Source organism: Leucoraja erinacea, chromosome 30 (genome assembly GCF_028641065.1).
Source record: "Leucoraja erinacea ecotype New England chromosome 30, Leri_hhj_1, whole genome shotgun sequence".
NCBI lineage: Eukaryota > Metazoa > Chordata > Chondrichthyes > Rajiformes > Rajidae > Leucoraja > Leucoraja erinaceus.
Window position 1 is genome coordinate 17,778,466 of NC_073406.1, and position 21,202 is coordinate 17,799,667.

The following is a 21,202-nucleotide window of genomic DNA, read 5'->3' on the forward strand; positions in this document are numbered from 1 at the left end:
ATGTAAAATTGTCTCTAGTGTGTGTCCGGTAGTGTTAATGTACGGGGGTCACTGGTCAGTGCGGGCTCGGTGGGCCGAAGAGCAGTTTCCGCGCTGTATCTCCAAACTAAACTATACAAGTGTTCAACCTGTTTGAAATTAGAGAGTTCTAATGTTCTCAATCTTCATTTAGAACTTTTGTTAATTAAATATTAAAACATTGTGAATAGCATCATATTTTCCTTTGGTTTATGGATTAGTCATTAAGCAATCAACCCCAACAAACCTTTATTTAACATGCATAGTGTAAACATTTGTACTTCATTCCAGGCTTGAAAAATCAATACCATATCGATCTCTGAGTATCAAATCGCTAGCACTTTCCACCAAATGACATTGGATAATTTAAAACACTTCGGATTTTGCCACACAAGACTCTATCGTGACGGGTTCCATGCAAGAGTTTACCTTCAAACTGTCAATCTTTTCCCAACCCCTCGCGACACAAGCAAAAATCTAATGTAGACGCACAGGTAAAGTTTCATCTTTCCTGCTAATCACATTTCTGCTATAATTATGTTATTAATTAACATGGAGGAGATTTGCAGAGCCAGTGAGTCTAATGCAGGATTCCGGCTGCTCGTTTAACCATGCTGTTCCTCGAGTTAAGTAGCAAAGACTAAGAGATGCACAGAACTACGTTAATCACTGTCTTACTGGTTCGTCAGCTTTAGAAAGCAAAGGAGATTACACCTAAGAATGGCAGTGATCGAGGCTATCTTATGCGTTCAATGCTCAGTCAATCAATGCATTCTTTGTGCCTGATTTCCTGCACTTTGCCCATTAGCGTCTCGCCAGAAACTGCAATAATTCTCTTTAAATATATTCACCGTCCTCACTGGGTGAGTGAGCCCAGGATAGAGTGGAGAGAGAAATCATCATCACACACAGCCCTGCGTCGGGGCAGAATGTACCAGCCTCTACAAGCCCAGGTGTAAAGGAATAGTGGAAGTTTCTAGGATGCAAGGATTCACCCACTCTGAAAGGATCAAACACGGTTAGACAATAAACAATAGACAATAGGTGCAGGAGGAGGCCATTCGGCCCTACGAGCCAGCACCGCCATTCAATGTGATCATCCCCAATCAGTACCCCGTTCCTGCCATCCCCCATATCCCCTGATTCCGCTATCTTTAAGACCCCTATCTAGCTCTCTCTTGAAAGTATCCAGAGAACCGGCCTCCATCGCCTTCTGAGGCAGAGAGTTCCACAGACTCACAACTCTCTGTGAGGAAAAAGTCTTTCCTCGTCTCCGTTCTAAATGACTTACCCCTTATTCTGAAACTGTGGCCCCTGGTTCTGGACACCCCCAACATCGGGAACATGTTTCCTGCCTCTAGCGCGTCCAAACCCTTAACAATCTTATATGTTTTAATAAGATCCCCTCTCATCCTTCGGAACTCCAGAGTGTACACGCCCAGCGGCTCCGTTCTCTCAGCATATGACAGTCCCGCCATCCCGGGAATTAACTTTGTAAACCTACGCTGCACTCCCTCAATAGCAAGAATGTCCTTCCTCAAATTAGGGGACCAAAACTGCACACAATACTCCAGGTGTGGTCTCACTAGGGCTCTGTACAACTGCAGAAGGACCTCTTTGCTCCTATACTCGACTCCTCTTGTTATAAAGGCCAACATGCCATTCACTTTCTATACTGCCTGCATGCTTACTATCATAGACTGATGAACAAGGACCCCAGATCCCGTTGTACTTCCCCTTTTCTCAACTTCACGCCACTTAGATAGTAATCTGCCTTCCTGTTTTTGATACCAAAGTGGATAACCTCACAGTTATCCACATTAAACGTCATCTGCCATGCATCTGCCCACTCCCCTAACCTGTCCAAGTCACCCTGCATTCTCATAGCATCCTCCTCACAGTTCATACTGCCACCCAGCTTTGTGTCATCTGCAAATTTGCTAATCTTACTTTGAATCTCTTCATCCAAATCATTGATGTATATTGTAAATAGCTGCGGTCCTGGCACCGGGCCTTGCGGTACCTCACTAGTCATTGCCTGCCATTCTGAAAGAGACCCGTTAATCCCTACTCTTTGTTTCCTGTCTGCCAACCAATTTTCTATCCATGTCAGTACTCTACCCCCAATACCATGTGCCCTAATTTTGCCCACTAATCTCCTATGTGGGACCTTATCAAATGCTTTCTGAAAATCCAGGTACACTACATCCATTGGCTCTCCCTTGTCCATTTTCCTAGTACATCCTCAAATAATTCCAGAAGATTAGTCAAGCATGATTTCCCCTTCGTAAATCCATGCTGACTCGGACCGATCCTGTTACTGCTATCCAAATGTGCCACTATTTCTTTTTTTATAATTGACCCAGCATCTTCCCCACCACCGATGTCAGGCTAACTGGTCTATAATTCCCTGTTTTCTCTCTCCCGCCTTTCTTAAAAAGTGGGATAACATTAGATACCCTCCAATCCACAGGAACTGATCCTGAATCTATAGAACATTGGAAAATTATCACCAATGCATCCACGATTTCTAGAGCCACTTCCTTAAGTACCCTGGGATGCAGACCATCGGGCCCGTAGGATTTATCAGCCTTCAGTCCCATCAGTCTATCCAACACAATTTCCTGCCTAATGTGGATTTCCTTCACATTACCCCAGATCACCCCAGATCCTCTGGCCACTAACTATATCAGGAAGATTGTTTGTGTCCTCCTTAGTGAAGATGGAACCAAAGTACCTATTCAACTCCTGCCATTTCCTTGTACCCCATAATAAATTCACCTTTTCCAGTCTTGAAGACTTTGGTGTTAACATGTTTTCCTCTTCACATACCTAACAAAGCTTTTACTATCCTCCTTTATATTCTTGGCAAGCTTACCTTTGTACCTCATCTTTTCTCTTTTTAGTTATCTTCTGTTGTTCTTTAAACATTAACCTATGCTCGTGCTTTCCGCTCATCTTTGCTACGTTGTACTTCTCTTTTATTTTTATACTGTCCCTGACGTCCCTCGTCAGCCACGGTCGCCCCTTACACCCCTTGGAATCTTTCTTCCTCTTTGGAATGAACTGATCCTGCACCTTCTGTATTATTCCTAGAAATACCTGCCATTGTTGTTCCATGCTAGTGTATCTTTCCAGTCAACTTTGACTAGCTCCTCCCTCATGGCTCCACAGTCCCCTTTATTCAACTGTACCACTGACACCTACCCTTCTCCCTCCCCAATTGTAGATTAAACCTGACCATATTATGGTCACTACCTCCTAATGGCTCCTTAACCTCAAGTTCCTTTATCAAATCCGGTTCATTACATAACACTAACTCCAGAATTGCCTACTACGGATGCAATGTAAAGCTGGTCAGGTTTGCTTGGGTGCCGATGAGGACTGTTTGCACAGAGGACCCATGTAGTCAACTATCTCAGCCTCAAAGTGCTCCTTTGCACCAGGGTGTGGGTTCATGTAATACGGACTGATCAATGCCTCAGCATTACATCCCTGCTTGTTACATTCATGAACTGTCCCTCATAAGCCGAATATCGACCCGAATCATCGCGCCCCTCCATCCCCAAAACGTGGAGCTTACCGTCTTCACATGGACCCTCTTTAACCACCTCAATTTTCCTTTTCTGCTGACAGGAAGCAGATTGTAGATCACAGAGGTGCAGGTAGGTGATGCTGTCACTGCCACAGACAGAGACGATGGCTTGGTTCTCACACCGTGGGCACAAGCAACGATCGTCACTGCACTTTGCCCCATACAGGCAGGTGGAGTCACCGCATGGCTCTGTGGGATACAACAGAGAGAAGGAGTTGAGTCGGGAGACCGTGACATATAAAAGCTCTTATCCCGACGGGCATCCAAGATGCAGGACAGAACGCCACAGGAGATCCTTCTTCCCTGTGGCTATCAAACTGTACAACTCCTCCCCCTTCTGTCGTGGGGTAGACTGACTCCACCTCCCCCCCCCAATCTTTGCACATCCCCAATCCTTTCCACTCGTCACTTTAATTTCATGTTTCATGGATTTTGTGTTTTATGACTGTTGGCAGAGCAATTTCCCTCGAGGAATAAATGAAGTTCTATCGTACCATATCTCCGTGACTTATTCTGCTCTTAAAGGAGTTCTGGAGATGCATCTCCAAACTGCAGATGCTGGAATCTTGAGGAAAACACAAAGTGCTGGAGTAACTCTGCGGGTCAGGCAGAGTTACTGTGGAGGGAATGGTTAGGTGACTTTTCAGGTCAGGACTCTTCTTCAGACTGAGAAAGAGTCCCTACCCAAAACTTCACCTATCCATTTCCTCCAGAGATGCTTCCTGACCCGCTGAGTTCCTCCACCACTTTTTTCTTTTATTTGCGACTACCATTGCCCGGAGAAAGTAAAAACACAACGGTGACTGGTCACATCATCCATGAGTTCTCATTCCTCACACAAATCCTCACACTAGCTTGCTTCTTGTCTCTGAAATCTCCAACAGTGGAACGTCACTGTGCAGGAAGGAACTGCAGATGCAGGCTTATGCTGAAGATAAGACACAAAGTGCTGGAGTAACTCAGTGGGTCGGGCAGGATCACGGGAGAAAAGGGATGGGCAGCATTTTGGGTTGCATCCTTCTTCAGACTGAAAGAAGAGGCGGGGGGGGGAGGTGGGGGGCAGGAGGATGGAACGAGAGGTAGTAAAAGGCCAGCGCAAATCAGGGCCGGCAATGGACGACCAAGGAAGATGACCGTGGGATCTCATTGTTCTGTTCCCGGTGCATATGACAAGTAAACACTCTTGACTCTCTCGAGTCTTGATGCAGAAATCACAATAGTTTGGCATCTGCCTCACCAGTTCATGTTTGATGCCCTGCCTTAAAACTTACTAGAGCCTAGATCTCAGCTCTCTTTCAAGTCACAGCACCATGGTCCCTGCCCTCCATCGAAACTCACCAGGGGCCGGTTCCCATACACTGTTGAAACTTATCGGGCACATTGGATAATTAAATATAATACTGTGCAATATCTAAGCGGGATTTAAAAGGGTGATAGGTGGAACATCCAATGGTCCAGAAAATCTGTTAGGCGACATCAGCAAACCCCTAACCAGGTGTGTTGGTTTAGTTTACTTTAGTTTAGAGATCCAGCGCAGAATCAGGCCATTCGGCCCACCGAGTCCGTGCCGACCAACGATCCCCACATATTAACACAACCTTACACTCACTAGGGACAATTTACATTTGTACAAAGCCAATTAACCTACAACACCGGTACGTCTTTGGAGTGTGGGAGGATCCCGAAGATCTCGGAGAAAACCCACGAGGTCACGGGTAGAACGTTCAAACTTCGAACAGAGAGCACCTATAGTCGGGATCGAACCCGGGTCTCTGGTGCTGAAAGCGCTGTGAGGCAGTAACTCTACCGCTGCGCCACCGTGCATTGAAACTTCACTGGCATAAAGCTCAAAGCATGGTAAACTATCCCCAAATAGTTCAAATGATGGATGGCGTTTGGATTCTAGTGACTACTAAATGGGTCGATGTATTAGGATTTCACCTCTAGGTGGGGCAGTGTTTTGTGGTGTCACAGCACAATGGAGGTCCAGAAAATGGGAGGACATCCTTGAAAGATGGATTGGTGCCATCACCAGCACCGGACCAGTGAACGCACAAGGCTCGATGTCTCATCTGAAACCTTTTTCATACAGAGAGTGGTTGTTAAATAGAATGAGCTGCCAGTTAACATAAAGGTGCACACTTGGTGCTGGAGTAACTCAACGAGTCAGGCAGCATCTCTGGAGGAACAGGATAGGTGACTTTTCGGGTGGGGGGGGGCCCATTCTTCAGAACCACTTTGTGTCTATCGTTGGTGTAAACCAGCATCTGCAGTTCTTTGTTTCTATATTTTGCCAGATTAAGTAGCTGAGACAAAGTTTAAAACACACTTGGGCAGGTATGTGGATAGGAAAGGTTTAGAGGGATGGAATAGAATACTTTATTGTCACATGTACAAGGCCCAGTGAAATTCTTTGCTTGCATATGAACAGCAGCCACCTAAGGTGCTGACAGTTACAAAGTACAATTTGGGCCATAGTCTGGGCAAATGGGACTAACTTGGTTGGGGCATCTTTTTTTTTTTTTTAATATTTTATTTTATTAGAAGTAAGCGCAGTCATATGGCACCAAAGTGCCTAATATATATTTTCATAATACATTTTATGTACAACTTCTTTTTTTTTTTTTTTGTTACATTGGTTGGGGCATCTTGATCGGCTCGGATGAGCTTGGCCGACGGGGCTGTTTTCATGCTCCATGACTATATCTATACTTAGAGACTTGTAACTCTGCATTATAACACCACATGTCCATTACTTACGGCACTCTCCCTGGCTCGTGACTTGGATGTCTGTTTGCGTGATGCAGGATTCAACATGCAGCGCACACTCGTTCTTGTAGGTCTGGCCATCTGTGCCACACACCAGCTGCCGGGAGCTGACACACTCTGTCGGACAAACACACTTCCCCGTCTCTGCCTCGCAGATGGCACCAAACTGGCAGTTCCCACAGCGATCTGGAATCACATCAAATGATGACATCAGCTGAATGCCAACATGATACTTCTCCTGGCCCATCTCCTGGCACGAAGCCAACCAGGTTACGCCAACGGATTGCTGCTCTGGCAGACACTCGAGGTACGCGGTTGGGTAGTTTACGCAAAGCGTGCAGGCACTGATACTCGGATATTTCACAGTTCCCCCTTTTCAATCTTCAGGATTCGGGTGGCTAGCAAGTTAGCCAACGCCACAGGACTTTCTCATTGATACCATTCCGCAAAGCCTTGGTTTAGTTTCGAGATACAGAGCGGAAACAGGCCCTACGGCACACCGAGTTCGCACCGGCCAGCAATCCCCGCACATTAACACCATCCTACACACGCTAACGACAATTTACCCATATACCAAGCCAATTAACTTACAAATGTGTACGTCTTTGGAGTGTGGGAGGAGACCGAAGATCTTGAAGAAAACCCACGCAGTTACAGGGAGAACATACAAACTCCGTACAGACAGCACCCGTAATCGGGATGGAACCCAGGTCTCTGGCGCTGCAAGCACTGTAAGGCAGCAACTCTACTGCTGCGCCACCGTGCCGCCAACAAATGCCATTACTGACTTTGGTTTTGCAATATTTTGTTCTGGTTACCAAGTATTACTGATAAATGTATTTGTTTTCTCATTGATTATTGTATATTAATCTGTGTATTGTCGGGTTAATGGGCCTGTAAAGCTGCAGCTAGTAAGAATTTCATTGTTCTATTGCCGGTACATATGACAATTAAACACACTTGACTCTTGAACCATTCAGGTACTTACATTTCACCTGAGCTTTGGTCCACTCTAGTTCATTAACTCGATTAGCATTTCGTGCTACTGTGTACTCTCTTGTGCATATCTAACATTTACTAAGTGCATCTACTCCACGTGCTTCAGCTAATCCTCCAGGTGGTGATAAGCAAATACTGACGGGAACAGCGGGTTCAATTGGAAGCCTCGCTATGAAACTTTAATGAGACGATTTGAACTTCTGAAGAACGGCTTAATGACAAGAACAAAATCAATCAATCCAACCAACAGAAAAGCGACAAGATTTCTATCACAGTCACTGTTTCTCAAATAATTCCAAGGTTTAGAGCAGGGGTGGGAAACCCTTTCATGTCAGAATGCCGCATTAAGTTAGCTGTAATCTAATAAGGCCGCATCCAAGAAACTTCAATTAGATATACTTCACAACATTTATTTTGAAAGCTGTTGAAGAAATCTATTGCTCGTGTTCTACCCGTAAGAGTGCGCAAAGCGAGTAACTCTTTGTAGCAATAAAATAGCCCTCGTGACTTACTAATGTTTTAATTGCTGCCGTCAGTCGGGGAGGATTATTTCGTTGACTCTTTGGTATTTTAAGATTAAAATAAAAATAATAAAAGACGAACAAAAACATATTAATAAAAATAAAATGGATTTGTCCTACAAAATTTCGATTCATTCAAAAGGCCGCACTTAATTGCCCGCAGGTTTCCCACCTCTGGTTTAGAGTGTTAGCATTGAGGTAATTTTTTGATTTGCCTTTATGTAAAAGATACAAGAGTCGAATAAAAATGCTGCTTGATCACAACAGTGTTAGTGAGACTTGTAGTTGGTCTCTTTGGGACCAATTCTTCCTCGATCTTAATTTTATGAGAACAGCTACAAAGGGAATAAGCAAATGGCAATAATATTACTGAGTGCTGCAAAAACCAGCAACATGAAGAGAATTGCAGAGAAATTAATTTCTCATTTGCGGCACCACCCTAACGTCAACAGCCCCGGAACCCATTCCATTAAAAGTGAGCAAAACCCTTTCAAAAGCATCATTCAATGTTCCAAAACTTTTTGTCTCAAAATCAAACTCACTTGATCCCCATTGGTTTATGCAGAAATCGCACTTTATTTTTTTAACATGAATGCACCACTTCTCGGAGAAGTCTGATCCGTCGGGAAACTTGTCCGGGAACTCCTGGCTAAGATTCACCTTAGTGCAACTGTCATTTCCCTTTTTCGCACAGGCGGGCGTATGGAACGAGCTGTGAGGGAAAGTGGTTGAAGCAGGTACAACGACAGCATTTAAAAGATATTTGGACGGGGAAATGGAGAGGAAAGGTTTACAGGAACAGGGGCCAAATGTGGGCAAATGGGGCTAGTGTAGATGGGGCATCTTGGTCGGCATGGACGAGTTGGGCCGAAGGGCCTGATTTTGTGCCATAGGACTCAATGACTATTATGACGATATCAAAGTATCCAATGCTCATTTCAATCATACCAGGAGAAATCAAATCTATACCTGGATTTGGTCCTGACCTCCAGTGTTGGGATCTGTGTGGAGTTTATGCGTCCTCCCTGTGACTGCATCCCCTGACTTCATCTTGTATCTTCCCACATCCCAAACAGGGCCAATTGGCCACTGTAAAGTGTCCTAGTCCTAGAATGAGTTGGAGAATTGGGATAGGTATGGAGGGTGGGAGAGAAACTAATGGATGGGAATGTGTGAAGAGCATTTACAGTATGTGCTTTGGGGACTCAATGGGTTGAAGGGCCTGTTTCCACTTTCATAATTTTGTATACGTCTCTCCTCAACCTCCGATGTTTCAGAGAAAACAATCCATGTTTGTCCAACCTCGCCTGGTTGGTAACACCATCTAATCTAGGCAACATTCTGGCAAACGACTTCTGCACCAACGCCTCCACTTCCTTCCTGTAATGGGGCAACCAGGACTGTACGCATGACTCAAAATGCGGCCTAACCAAAGTCGTATAAAGTTGGCTCTTATACTAAATGCCTCAATCAACGAAGGCAAGACTACTGCACACATGGTTTACCACTCTATCTAATTGCATTGCCAAATTCAGGGCGCTGTGGACTTGAACCCAAGATCCATCTGTACATCAATGCTGTTATGAATCTTGCCATCTGGGCTAAACATAACACTTACTTAAACAGCTACTCTGCCATTCAATTTGATCTGGCTGATCTACTCCTGGCCTCAACTATGCCAGATCTCAACAGCCCATAAACCCCGATCTCTCAAAACATCATCTACTGCCACTTCAAGCACTTCTAATAATAAGCTTGTCTTTACAACTTTGTGGGGCAGAAAATTCCAGAGATTCACCACCCTCTGTGAGAAAGATTGTTTATGTACCTCAGTTTTAAATGACCAAGCTTCATCTTTAAATTACATCCTCTCATTTGAGGATCTCCCACTAGTAGAAATGTATCAGGAATGACCCTAGTCAAGCCTCATAGGATCGGTTTAATGAGTTTATCCATCATTCTCCTAAACTCCAAGAAATAGAGACCTGTGAACCTCCTTTTGGATGTCTCTGATGCTATTATATCCTTTCTCAGGACAAGGAACATAAGGGGAAGCACGGTGGCGCAGCTGTAGAGTTGCTGCCTTACAGCGCCTGAGACCTGGGTTCAATCCTGATTAAGGCTGCTGTCTGTACAGAGTTTGTACATTCTCCCCGTGAGCTGCGTGGGGTTTCCCTGGGTGCTCCAGTTCCCTCTCACACGGAAAATTGCACAGGCTGTGGGTTAATTGGCTTTGGTAAAATTGCAGTGTGTGTATAGGATAATGCAGTGTTAGTGTGCAGGTATCACTGGTTGGCACGGACTGGTGTGCCGAAGAGACTTCGATGCCGCGTTGTAAATGTAAACTAAAAAACTAATCTAAACTGTGCCCAGTATTCCAGGCGTGGCCTCTCCAACATCCCGTATAACTCTATAATAGAATATCAAAACTGGGTGAAATCTTATTTCACAACCAATGAAGTCATTCTATAAGTATAGCAATGGCTTGAGAAAATAATCAAAAGAGGACATATTTCATCTGCTCTGCAACTTACTAACATTGTCGCTCCTCAACATTTCTCTCCTTGGTCCTTTTGACCCTCCACAAGATTCAAGCCAGAGTTTCAGAATGGTGCCACTCATGTTGCATTGTTTCTACATAGTTCATTCATCCCAGCACTTTGGGCTGCATTTGGACCCAGGGCCCAGGGACCAATCCATCGTGTTAAGCAGTCCCATATCAGAGGAGTGAAAATTTAATAACGTTACTCCCTTCAACTCAGCAAATCACTCTTGATCCAAGGTTACATTCGCTCAATTGCAACATCCGTTTGTAGATTTGAATTAAGGTCATCTCCCGTTAAAATGTAATGGCTTCCTATCAACATCACCTGTCTCCTGAGTTATGGAGATAGTTGTTTCAATAGCATCTCAGACGCTTTATTAAGGAGTGCTATTGATAACACCTACAGCCCTGCACTAAAATTGCAGAGAGATTAATAACAGTATTTGACAATGGGTAGAAATTGGATTCAATATAAAACCTTAATGGGATGTCATTCTGCCTTCTACGCACAATAAGCTGTGAAGAACCCAATAACCCATCCTGGCGTTGGTTGCACGCAACTGCCATAACTCACATTAACAGAATATTATACATCAAATGGAAAGATTAGATAATTTCACAGTAAGAATGGAAAGGCAACAAATTGAAAGGAGACACATTTTTGCGAAAATAATTTTGCTCGTAAAATGAGCGCTCGCGACAAGATATCGCCCATGAAAAATTGTTGTTTGCTGGGGAAGTATTTGAAAACTGTTCAAAACCAATTGAAATGTAAAAAGCTGCACGCAAGCTCAAGGGATTGCAAAGAAAATGTTGCAAGTTGAAAATTATTTTCATCACTAAGTTGAGCAAAACTTTCCAAGGTGGAAAAGGATTAAACGATGATACGCATCAATAAATGGATGCACAATGGATAACGGGGAAATGAACGGGAACGTTTGACACACAGCCTGGTAGAACTCATGATTGACTTCCACTGGGGAGTGAGCTCAGTCAAATGGGATTTAAAAAAAATGTGTTTGATCCTAGCAAGGGGCAAGGAAAAAGGAAATGGTAAAAAAGAAATGTAATATTGCAGGGGAATTCTCTACCCTGCCACCCACTGTTGGTGTAACGAGGAGTGGGGCAGGTGGTGGATGTGAGGTGGTTGGTTAGTGTTGGGAAGTAATTGGTCAACGGAGACGAAGGAGCCTGCCTTCGCACACGTATTAAAGACAAAACCAGATTTGTTCTGAATGCCTTAGAGTTGGGGAATAGTTAAGGGCACGTTGCCAAAACCTGCCGGAAATCTGGAATAAAACGGAAAGTGTCGGAAGTCCGCTGCAAGACGAGCAACATCTGCTGATTACATCTGGAATTAACAGTCGTGGTGACCATGGAACCATGTGTCATAAAAACCCATATGGTTCATTGAGGTCATTCTGACGGACTCAAATCGGTTGCCTCCACCCAGTCTGGTCAGCAAGTAACTGCAGTCCCTCAAATGTGCATACAGTGACTAAAATTCCCCCTTTGCAATAGAGGAAATTAAGAATTGACAGGAAAAGCTGCCCCGGTCAGTAATATCCACCAATAATGAACGGTGGCACAGCGGTAGAGTTGCTGCCTTACAGTGCCAGTAGGCCCGGGTTTGACCCTGACTATGGGTGCTGTTTGTATAGAGTTTGTACATTCTCCCTGTGACCGCATGGGTTTTTTCTCCAAGATCTTCAGTTTCCTCCCACATTCCAAAGACGTACAGGTTTGTAGGTTAATTGGCTCGGCATTATTGTGAATTGTCCCTAGTGGGTGTAGGATAGTGTTAATGTGCGGGGATCGCTGGTCGGTGAGAACCCGTTGGGCCTGTTTCCACGCTGTAACTCTGAACTAAATTAACTAAACTAAACCGTTACTCCTAACACTCTTAATTCTTCTCGTGACTCGATGCAAGTCCTCACCCATAATGGCAGGCCATGACCTAAAACATTAATGGTTCCTTCTCCTAAGATTGAGGAGATTTGGTACTTCAACAAACACTCTCTTAGTCTTCTACAGATCTACAGTAGAGAGCATATTGATGGCTTGCATCATGGCTTTGTTCTGCAACACAAACACCCAGGAATGAAGGAGATTTCAGAGATTGGTAGACACTGCCTGGTCCATCACCGGTACTGACCTCCCCACCAGCAAAGGGATCTATAGAAGGCAGTACCTCAAAAAAGCAACCAAATTCATCAAAGACTCACACCAACCTCTCACTTCACTCCGACCATTGGGAAGAAGGTACAGCGGCCTATAAACCATGACTACCAGTTTCAAGAACAGGTTCCCAGCACACCATTAGGCTCTTGAACATTACATAACACTAATCTTCAGCGATAAACTACGATGGACTGTTTTTGATCAAGGACGTTGAATTTGGTGGGGGCCTGCACTCTGCTTGAAATGCTATGAAAATGAATTTGGTGGGGGCCTGCACTCTGCTTGAAATGCTATGAAATTGAATTTGGTGGGGGCCTGCACTCTGCTTGAAATGCTATGAAATTGAATTTGGTGGGGGCCTGCACTGGGTTTTTTATTTGCATGAGTAAAGTGGTTATTAATTTATTGAATTTTTGTTTATGGTATACTATCGATGCATATTGTTTTTACAGGCTTATTAAGCTGCTGCAGGTAAGATTTTCATTATTCCATTGTCGGTACACATGACATTTAAACGCTCTTGACTCTTTGTAGTAGCCATTTAGTTTAACTCAGTAAGTTATAATTATAACCAGTTACCTTTAATTTGTATCTGCCTGCAATTATGTGGGTGGGATGTATACGTAGTCTGGGGAGTGGTTTGTGGCTTGGATTCTGGCGCAGGCTCCCAAGGAGTTTAGTTTTAGTTTGATGAAGATCGTTGGAGTGACATAGTTTTCAACCATGCACGAGCATGGCCATGAGTATGATTGAAACGTACTTATACAAGAAGAAGCTTTGATGAATTATCTTCCTGCTTTGTACTTCAATAAAGAAACTATTAAACAAGAGACTGTTTCTGGAATATTCATCTTTCGACGGCATTGGATGTCTCGTGGAGGGCTCATGGGTATAGATTACCTTCTGATCCACGTATAGATTATGGTATAGATTACCTTCTGATCCACGGTCATCAATTAAAGTAACTATTGAGGGCTAAACCCTTGAGATGTCGTAGAGACTGTCACTACACTCTTCTTGTGACATAAAAGAAAGCCATCGCCCATGATGGCAGGCCATGAACCTAAAACGTTACCCGTTTCCCTCTCCATAGATGCTGCCTGCCCTGCTGAGTATTTCCAGCATGGGCTGATTGTACGTTAGTTAGGCTCAATTTACTCAGTTGTGCTTGGAATTGGCTCATGGCCCAGACTATTCCCAGCTCACATCTTAATGTTCACAGGCGTTCTTCATTGGGGAAAGTGCGGCCTGTATGCACGACACTCCTCACATAAACGCAGATCAACTCCCCACCTGACCACCGTGATGACCTGCCCTACTGGTTATTAAATTGTTGATTTTGTTTGTATTATTCTATTGTTATTTGTGTTACAGTTACGCCTGCTTCACGGTATGGTACAGCAGCTGCACTGCTGCGGACAGGAAGGCACTACAACGGGTGGTGAAAACCGCTCAGCACATCATCGGTGCCCCGCTCCCTGCCATGGATGCCCTCCACCGAAAACGGTGTCTGAGACGGGCTGGGAAGATCATCAAAGACCCCTCACACCCCAACCATGGACTGTTTGCCCTCCTCCCATCAGGGAGGCGGTACAGGAGCCTCAGGTCACGTACTAGTAGGATGAGGAACAGCTTCTACAACAACACAATCACATTGCTGAACTCGGAGTCCCGCCGATAGATTTCTCTGGTCCCTCCGTCCCCATTGTTTAATTATTTTGTATTTCTTGATTATTCTGTATCTTCTCTCTTTCTATTTTTTTTTCTTTTTTTCTTTATGTACAACTACTACGGACTGACGCAAAACTGCATTTCGTTGTACTCATACTTGTATTTGTGCGATGACATTAAAGTTGAATTGAAAAAATTGAATTGAATTGTTAAGCTGCTGCATGTATGAATTTCATTGTTTTGTTATCTTTTTTTTAGTTTCATTTATTTAAGGGATACAGTGCGGAAACAGGCCGACAAAGTCCGCGCCGACCAGCGGATGATCCCGGCACACTAGCACTATCCTATACACTAGGGACAATTTACAATTGTTAGTGAAGACAATTAATCCTCAAGCCTTTATGTCTTTGGTGTGTGGGAGAAAACCAGAAAGCTCAGAGAAAACCCACGCTGTACACTGTAAATGGCTCAATTGTAATCATGCATTGTCTTTCTGCTGACTGAATAGCGTGCAACAAAAGCTTTCCACTGCACCTCGGTACACGTGACAGAAACTAAACTGAACTGGAATTAATTGGGCAAAAAAGGGGCAATCGCAAAGGGTCAGCAGCGTGAAGTTCCTAGGACTCCACCTGTCAGATGACCTGACGTCCACGACCAACACCACAGTACTGGTCAAGAAAGCCCAGCAGCGACTACACTCTCCCCGAAGACTACGGAAAGCAGGTCTCCCCACTATACGAACTTTTTATAGGGGGACAATCGAGAGCACATTAACCTACGGCATCACTTCCTGGTTCGGGAGCTGCAAGGCGTACGAACGGCAGCAACTAGACAGGATTGTGAAGACCGCCAGCAGGATTATTGGTGCTCCACTCCCTTTCCTGCTGGACATCTACAGGAAGAGATGTATCAGCAGAGCCATCTCCATCATCAAAGACCCCTACCACCCATCGCATCACATATTCTCCATCCTGCCATCTGGGAAGAGGTACAGGAGCATTAGCTGCAAAACCAGCAGGATGCTCCTCAGCTTCTTCCCGCAGGCTATAAGACTGATAAACGGACTTTGCCCCCTGCCAAAGTATCGCGCACCAACCACCAACCTGGACACACTGCAGCAGAGCCACTGTCGTGCCGCTGCCGATCGGAACGCCTGTTGATGTTTAGTAGAGAGTAGAGTGTTTAATTTGTTCATGATATATGTATTTTTATTTCTATTTATTTTTTATTGCACACTGAATGGACACTGGTTGAGCAACGTTTTTTTGTTTCCTCTGGGTATGTGAGTACTCAGGAAAATGACAATAAAGATATACTACTTCCTGAAGGGTGCCTGAATAAAAGATTCTCTTCGATTAGAAACTTTGGGGAGTGAGACCAGATCCAAACAACTTAAACCACTGACAGGTCAGCATAAACCATGGGGAAGTGAGAACGTTTCATCGTGGGATTGAGACATAACTAATTACGTGGGCGATGAAGGTAAGATTTCGTACAATCTTAAGAGATGCTGCCTGTCCCGCTGAGTTATGCCAGCATTTTGTGTCTATCTTAAGTGTAAACCAGCATCTGCGGTTCCTTCTGACACATTAAACTCTCCTCTGTCTGCATGCGACCCATATCACTCCATTCCTTGCATATCCATCTGCCTATCTAACAACCTGTTATATGCCACTGTCGTTTCTGCCTCCCCAACCACCCTTCTGTATGAAACACTTGCCCTGCACATGTCCTTTACAATTTGCCCCTCTCGCCACACCGCTAGGCCCTCTAGTCACCTGAACCTCATTCGCAAACTTTCTTTCTCACAAACTTTCCTTTCTCTTCTCTAAACACCGATTAGGTCTTTGTAAAACAAATACCCACCATCGTGCACTGCTGGCAGTGAAAATCCATTCATCTCCAGCCTCAGACGGCAAAATAACTCCCCGCTGCGAGTGAAAATGAAAATATCCACAAACCCAATCGAAGAGAGGAAGGTTTCTGTGCAAGATCCACAAGTCTTGCTGAGCTGTTGCCACAGCAACGCCAGTCAGAAACACACTGGGAATGAGAGAGATGGTGAGAGTGACAGACAGAGGGAGAGAAACAGATGTGGAGGGAGGGAGAGAGAGAGAGGGGGGGGAGAGAGGAGAGAGGGGGGGAGACAGAGAGAGAGACATAGAGTGAGAGAGAGAGAGAGAGAGAGAGAGAGAGAGAGAGAGAGAGGGAGAGGGAGAGAGGGGGGTGAGAGAGAGAGAGAGAGAGAGAGAGAGAGAGAGAGAGAGAGAGAGAGAGAGAGAGAGAGGGGGAGAGAGAGAGAGAGGGGGGGAGAGAGAGAGAAGGGGAGAAGAGAGAGAGAGAGAGGGGGAGAGAGGGAGAGGGGGGGAGGGAGAGGGGGGAGAGAGAGAGAGAGAGAGAGAGGTGAGAGAGAGAGAGAGGGGGAGAGAGGGGGGGAGAGAGAGAGAGAGGGGATGGGGAGAGAGGGGGAGGAGGGGGAGAGAGGGGAGGAGACAGAGAAGGGGGGGAGAGAATGTGAATGCCTCTCTGACAAATATTTTACACTAAACAACAAAGATGGAGCATAGAACAGTACAGCTCTGAAACAGGCCCTTCGGCTCACCAAAGATAGACACAAAATGCTGGAGTTACTCAGGACTGCGGGACAGGCAGCATCTCTGGAGAGAAGGAATGGGTGACGTTTCGGGTCGAGACCCTTCTTCAGGCTGAGGGCTCACTATTTCTGTGCTTAACATGATGCCAAATGAAACCAATCTCAGCTGCCTGCATATAATCTATATCTGTGTTTCAGAAGGAACTGCAGATGCTGGAAAATCGAAGGTAGACTAAAGTGCTGGAGAAACTCAGCAGGTGTAGTAAAACGTTGCCTATTTCCTTCACTCCATAGATGCTGCTCCTCCCGCTGAGTTTCTCCAGCACTTTTGTCTACCTATGATCCATATCTGTTCATTCCATGCATATCAATTTTTTCATCTAACAGCCTCTGAAACGCCACTAGTGGATCTGCCTCCACCACCATCCAACAGTGTATTCCGGGGTACACAAAATTGCTGGAGAAACTCAGCGGGTGCAGCAGCATCTATGGAGCGAAGTATTCCGGGCCCCCGCCGTGCTCTGGGAGGAAAACGTGCCCTGCAAATCTCCTTTAAACTTTCCTTGTCTCACTTTAACGGTTTGCTCTCTGGTCTTTGACATTTCCACCCTGGAAAAAAAGGATATGGACCTAATGCGGGCAATTGGGATCAGTGTAAGATTGGCATGAACGTGGTGGCCCAGACGACTTGTTTCCGTGCTGTATGTCTATGTGACTAATCAGCACCAGCGATAGAGTTTCCTCAAGTATAGGCACAAAATGCTGGAGTGACTCTGTGGAGCGGGCAGCATCTTTGGAGGAAAGGAATGGGCGAGGTTTCAGGTCGGAAGCCGAAAGTAGTGGTGGAGGCGGGCGAGGTGGGGGGAGGGTGAGGAATATGAGGTGGAGGCGAGAAAAGGCCAGAACAGATCAGGGCCGGCGACAGATGACCTCAGGGAGGGTGGAGCCCACAATGGCCCATTGTTGGCTGGTGTAGATGTGATTACAAGAGGGATACAAGAATGTGAGCAGTTGAACTGGTGGGATGACTGGGGCGAGGGAGGCGGGGGGGGGGGGAGAGAGAGGAGGGAATGCAGGAGTTGCTTGAAATTAGAGAGATCAACGTTCATACCGCTGGGTTGATTTTGCTCCTTTTCCCAATGTTCCTGTTGCCATTTAAAGGCTGTCGGACCACTTATCCTGGGCTTTTAAACCATGGCAGCTGGAAAGGTATTGCCAGCCACCAGGGTCATGAGTCCAGGATACAAGTAGTTCAGAAGGGGAAGGAAAACTTTCTCCATCTTCAACACGGACCTGACCCTCTAAACTATCAGAACCTACCCTCTTTGATCAGATCCTCAAATGAAAACTCCAGTGCTTCCCTCTCTTCAAAAAAAAACATACCACGTAATTCCCCTTCACTGCTTTTTGCCTGTAAACCTGCATCTTTTCTCTTTGAAGTACAAATCTATTTTCGCTTGAAGGCCACTATTCTATTCAATATTCAAGGGCAAAACTGAATAGGCATCAGTACAAGGCATTAATTCAGCCTCTCCTATTTGCTCCAAATCCACACCATACCTGGCCTTAAACGTGTAACATTAGCTCTGTTTTTCTCTCTTTGCAGCTTGGTTTGGGAACAGCTCTGCCCAAGGCCACAAGCAATTGTAGAGTTGTGAATGCAACCCAGTCCATCACACAGACTGAACTTCCCGCCAATGACTCCATCTACACTTTACGCTGCCTCAGAAAAGCAGTCAATATAATCAAGATCCTTTCGCATTTCTTTTTCTCTCTGCTCCCGTTGGGCAGAAGGTACAAATGTTTGCAAGAACGTACCACCTGACTCACAAACTCTGATATCAGACTTCTGAACGGTCCTTAGGGTACAGTCCCAATTCTCCAACCTACCTCATTGTAGACATTGAACTTTTTCTCTGGAACTGCTATGCTACAATACTAAGTACTACATTCTGATTCTGGTATCTTTCTGTTTGATTTCCTGTTATAATTCCCCACATAAATCTCCACATGTTGTAATTTTGTATGGCTTGATTGTATTTATGTACAATATATTATCTAATTTTTTTAGTTTAGAGATATAGATACAGCACGGATTCAGTCCCTTCGGCCCAACAAGTCCGTGCCGACCAGCAATCCCCGCACATTAACACTGTCCTACACACTAGGGACAATTTACACATACACCAAGCCAATTAGCCTACATACCTGTACGTCTTTGGAGTGTGGGAGGAAGCCGAAGATCTCGGAGAAAACCCACGCAAGTCATGGGGAGAACGTACAAACTCTACACAAGACAGCACCCGTAGTCGGGATCGAACCTGGGTCTCCGGCGCTGCAAGTGCTGTAAGGCAACAACTCAACCGCTGCGCCACCGTGCCGCAAACTATAGAAGCATTCCACTGTACCTTGGTACATGTGATGGTAATAAACCCAAGCCTTAGCATGTGGGTTAATGTCCTGCTTTGAGTCAATGGAAATGGCTTTCGATATGCACATTAATACAATGGTGTAGCTAGTAGAGTTGTAAGGGATTGTTAAGCGAAGGACATCCTTCAGGAATTACGATGGTTGCAGCCATTAATCTAAATGAGAATCTGTCTTCACAAACTAGTTAAAAATGTAATCTACAATCAGTAATCCGCTCTGAGATTAATTTAGTGTAGTTTAGTTGCGAGATACAGCATGGGATCAGGCCCTTTGGTCCATGGAGTCCATGCCAACTATCGATCACCTGTTCACACTCGTTCTATGTTATCCCACTTTCCCTCCACATTAGGGGCCAAATTACAGAGGTCAATTAACCTACGAACCTGCATGTCTTTGGGGTGTGGGAGGAAACCGGGACGCCCAGAGGAAACTCACGCAGTCACAGGGGGATCGTGCCAACTCTACATAGACAGCACCCAAAGTCAGGATCGAACACGGGTTTCTCATGTTGTGAGACAGCAACTCTACCATCAACAGGTTAGTTTGTGAGTGAACATGGACATCGGCATATTTCATCACTCAGCCAATAATTAGGATGTTTGTGGAGATACAAGAGACTGCAGATGCTTGAATCTTGAACAAAACACAAAGTGCTGGAGGAACTCAGGGGGTCAGGCAGCACTTGGGCGGAGATTGGACAGGCGACGTTTCGGGTCGGGATCCTTCTTCGGACTGATTCTATTTAGTGTTCTCAGAATGCCATTCTCACAACACTATTTTTGAGTGTCTGGGGTCTCTGTCCTCAGAAGCTGTTAAGACCATTAACCTGTTCACTGCCACCCTGGAGTATACTCGGGTTATGGCAAATAGTGGAAAAAAAAATTGGCAGTGAACAGGTTAATATGAACTTGTCTCAGCAATAGTGTTTGATGACCTTGTTAGCTGAGATTGGCTTCCGTTATAACTATGCAATTCCATGGAACCATTTCACTGCACCCAAAATACTGATATAAACTGTGCAATTGTAGCCATTGAGCTTATATTCAACCCCCTTCAGCTATCTGTGCTCTTAAAGAGTATGAGACCTTGGTACTGAATCAAGTCATTTATGTCCAGCACTCCAGTTTTTGTGCAGGTCATTACAAACCACAATAGAGCTGCTGCCTCATAGCTCCCCTGACATAGGCTCATTTCTGACCGCCGGTGCTGCTGGTGTGGAGTTTGCATGTTCTCTCTGCGAACCACCGGGTGCTCCGGTTTCCTCCCACATCCTAACGATAGGTTTTGTTTGTGTGCTATCCTATCAGATCAGATCATAACGGCCCGAAACGTCACCCATTCCATCTCTCCAGAGATGCTGCCTGTCCCACTGAGTTACTCCAGCATTTTGTGTCCATCTTCAATTTAAACCAGCATTTGCAGTTTTTTTCCTACACACTGTTCACTTCAACCTGCTTCTCATATAGGTGGATGGTAGAAGACTGGGGGGGGGGGGGGGGGGGGGGGGGGGGGGGGGGGAGAGTTGATGGGAATGGGGGAGAGAATCCGTGACAGGGGAAATTAGAGGAGGAGTGAGATTGCTCAGTAAGGTGGCACGGACTTGATGGGCCGAATAGCCTCATTACTGCAATGTGTGGTCGCGGTTAAGCATGTTACAAAGGATGGCAATAAAAACAACAGGAGTTATCCAAAGTCTAACTGGACCCACTGCATCTGGGGGTCAGGAATCAGAAACTTCACAACTAAAAAGTATATCAAGTAGTCGATGCTTTCCACTGACAATTAATGGCATTGTCATCTTCACACACTCTCAGTTTAAAAAATTGTTTTTTCCCCGAATGCTCATTTTTCAAACAATACAGGAATGAGAGAATTAT

General features: G+C 45.1%; 1 protein-coding gene across 5 annotated transcripts in view; it reads right to left on the reverse strand.

Moving 5' to 3' along the window:
• The window catches only part of agrn (agrin), a 451,665-nt gene that overhangs the window by 98,158 nt on the left and 332,305 nt on the right, over nt 1–21,202 (reverse strand). For all 5 annotated transcript variants that reach the window (XM_055659585.1, XM_055659586.1, XM_055659588.1 and 2 more), the window contains 2 exons: nt 6,374–6,568; nt 3,602–3,802 (listed from right to left, as the gene is read on the reverse strand). In XM_055659585.1, coding sequence (XP_055515560.1) covers nt 3,602–3,802; nt 6,374–6,568 — 396 coding nt within the window. The remainder of the gene's footprint in view (nt 1–3,601; nt 3,803–6,373; nt 6,569–21,202) is intronic.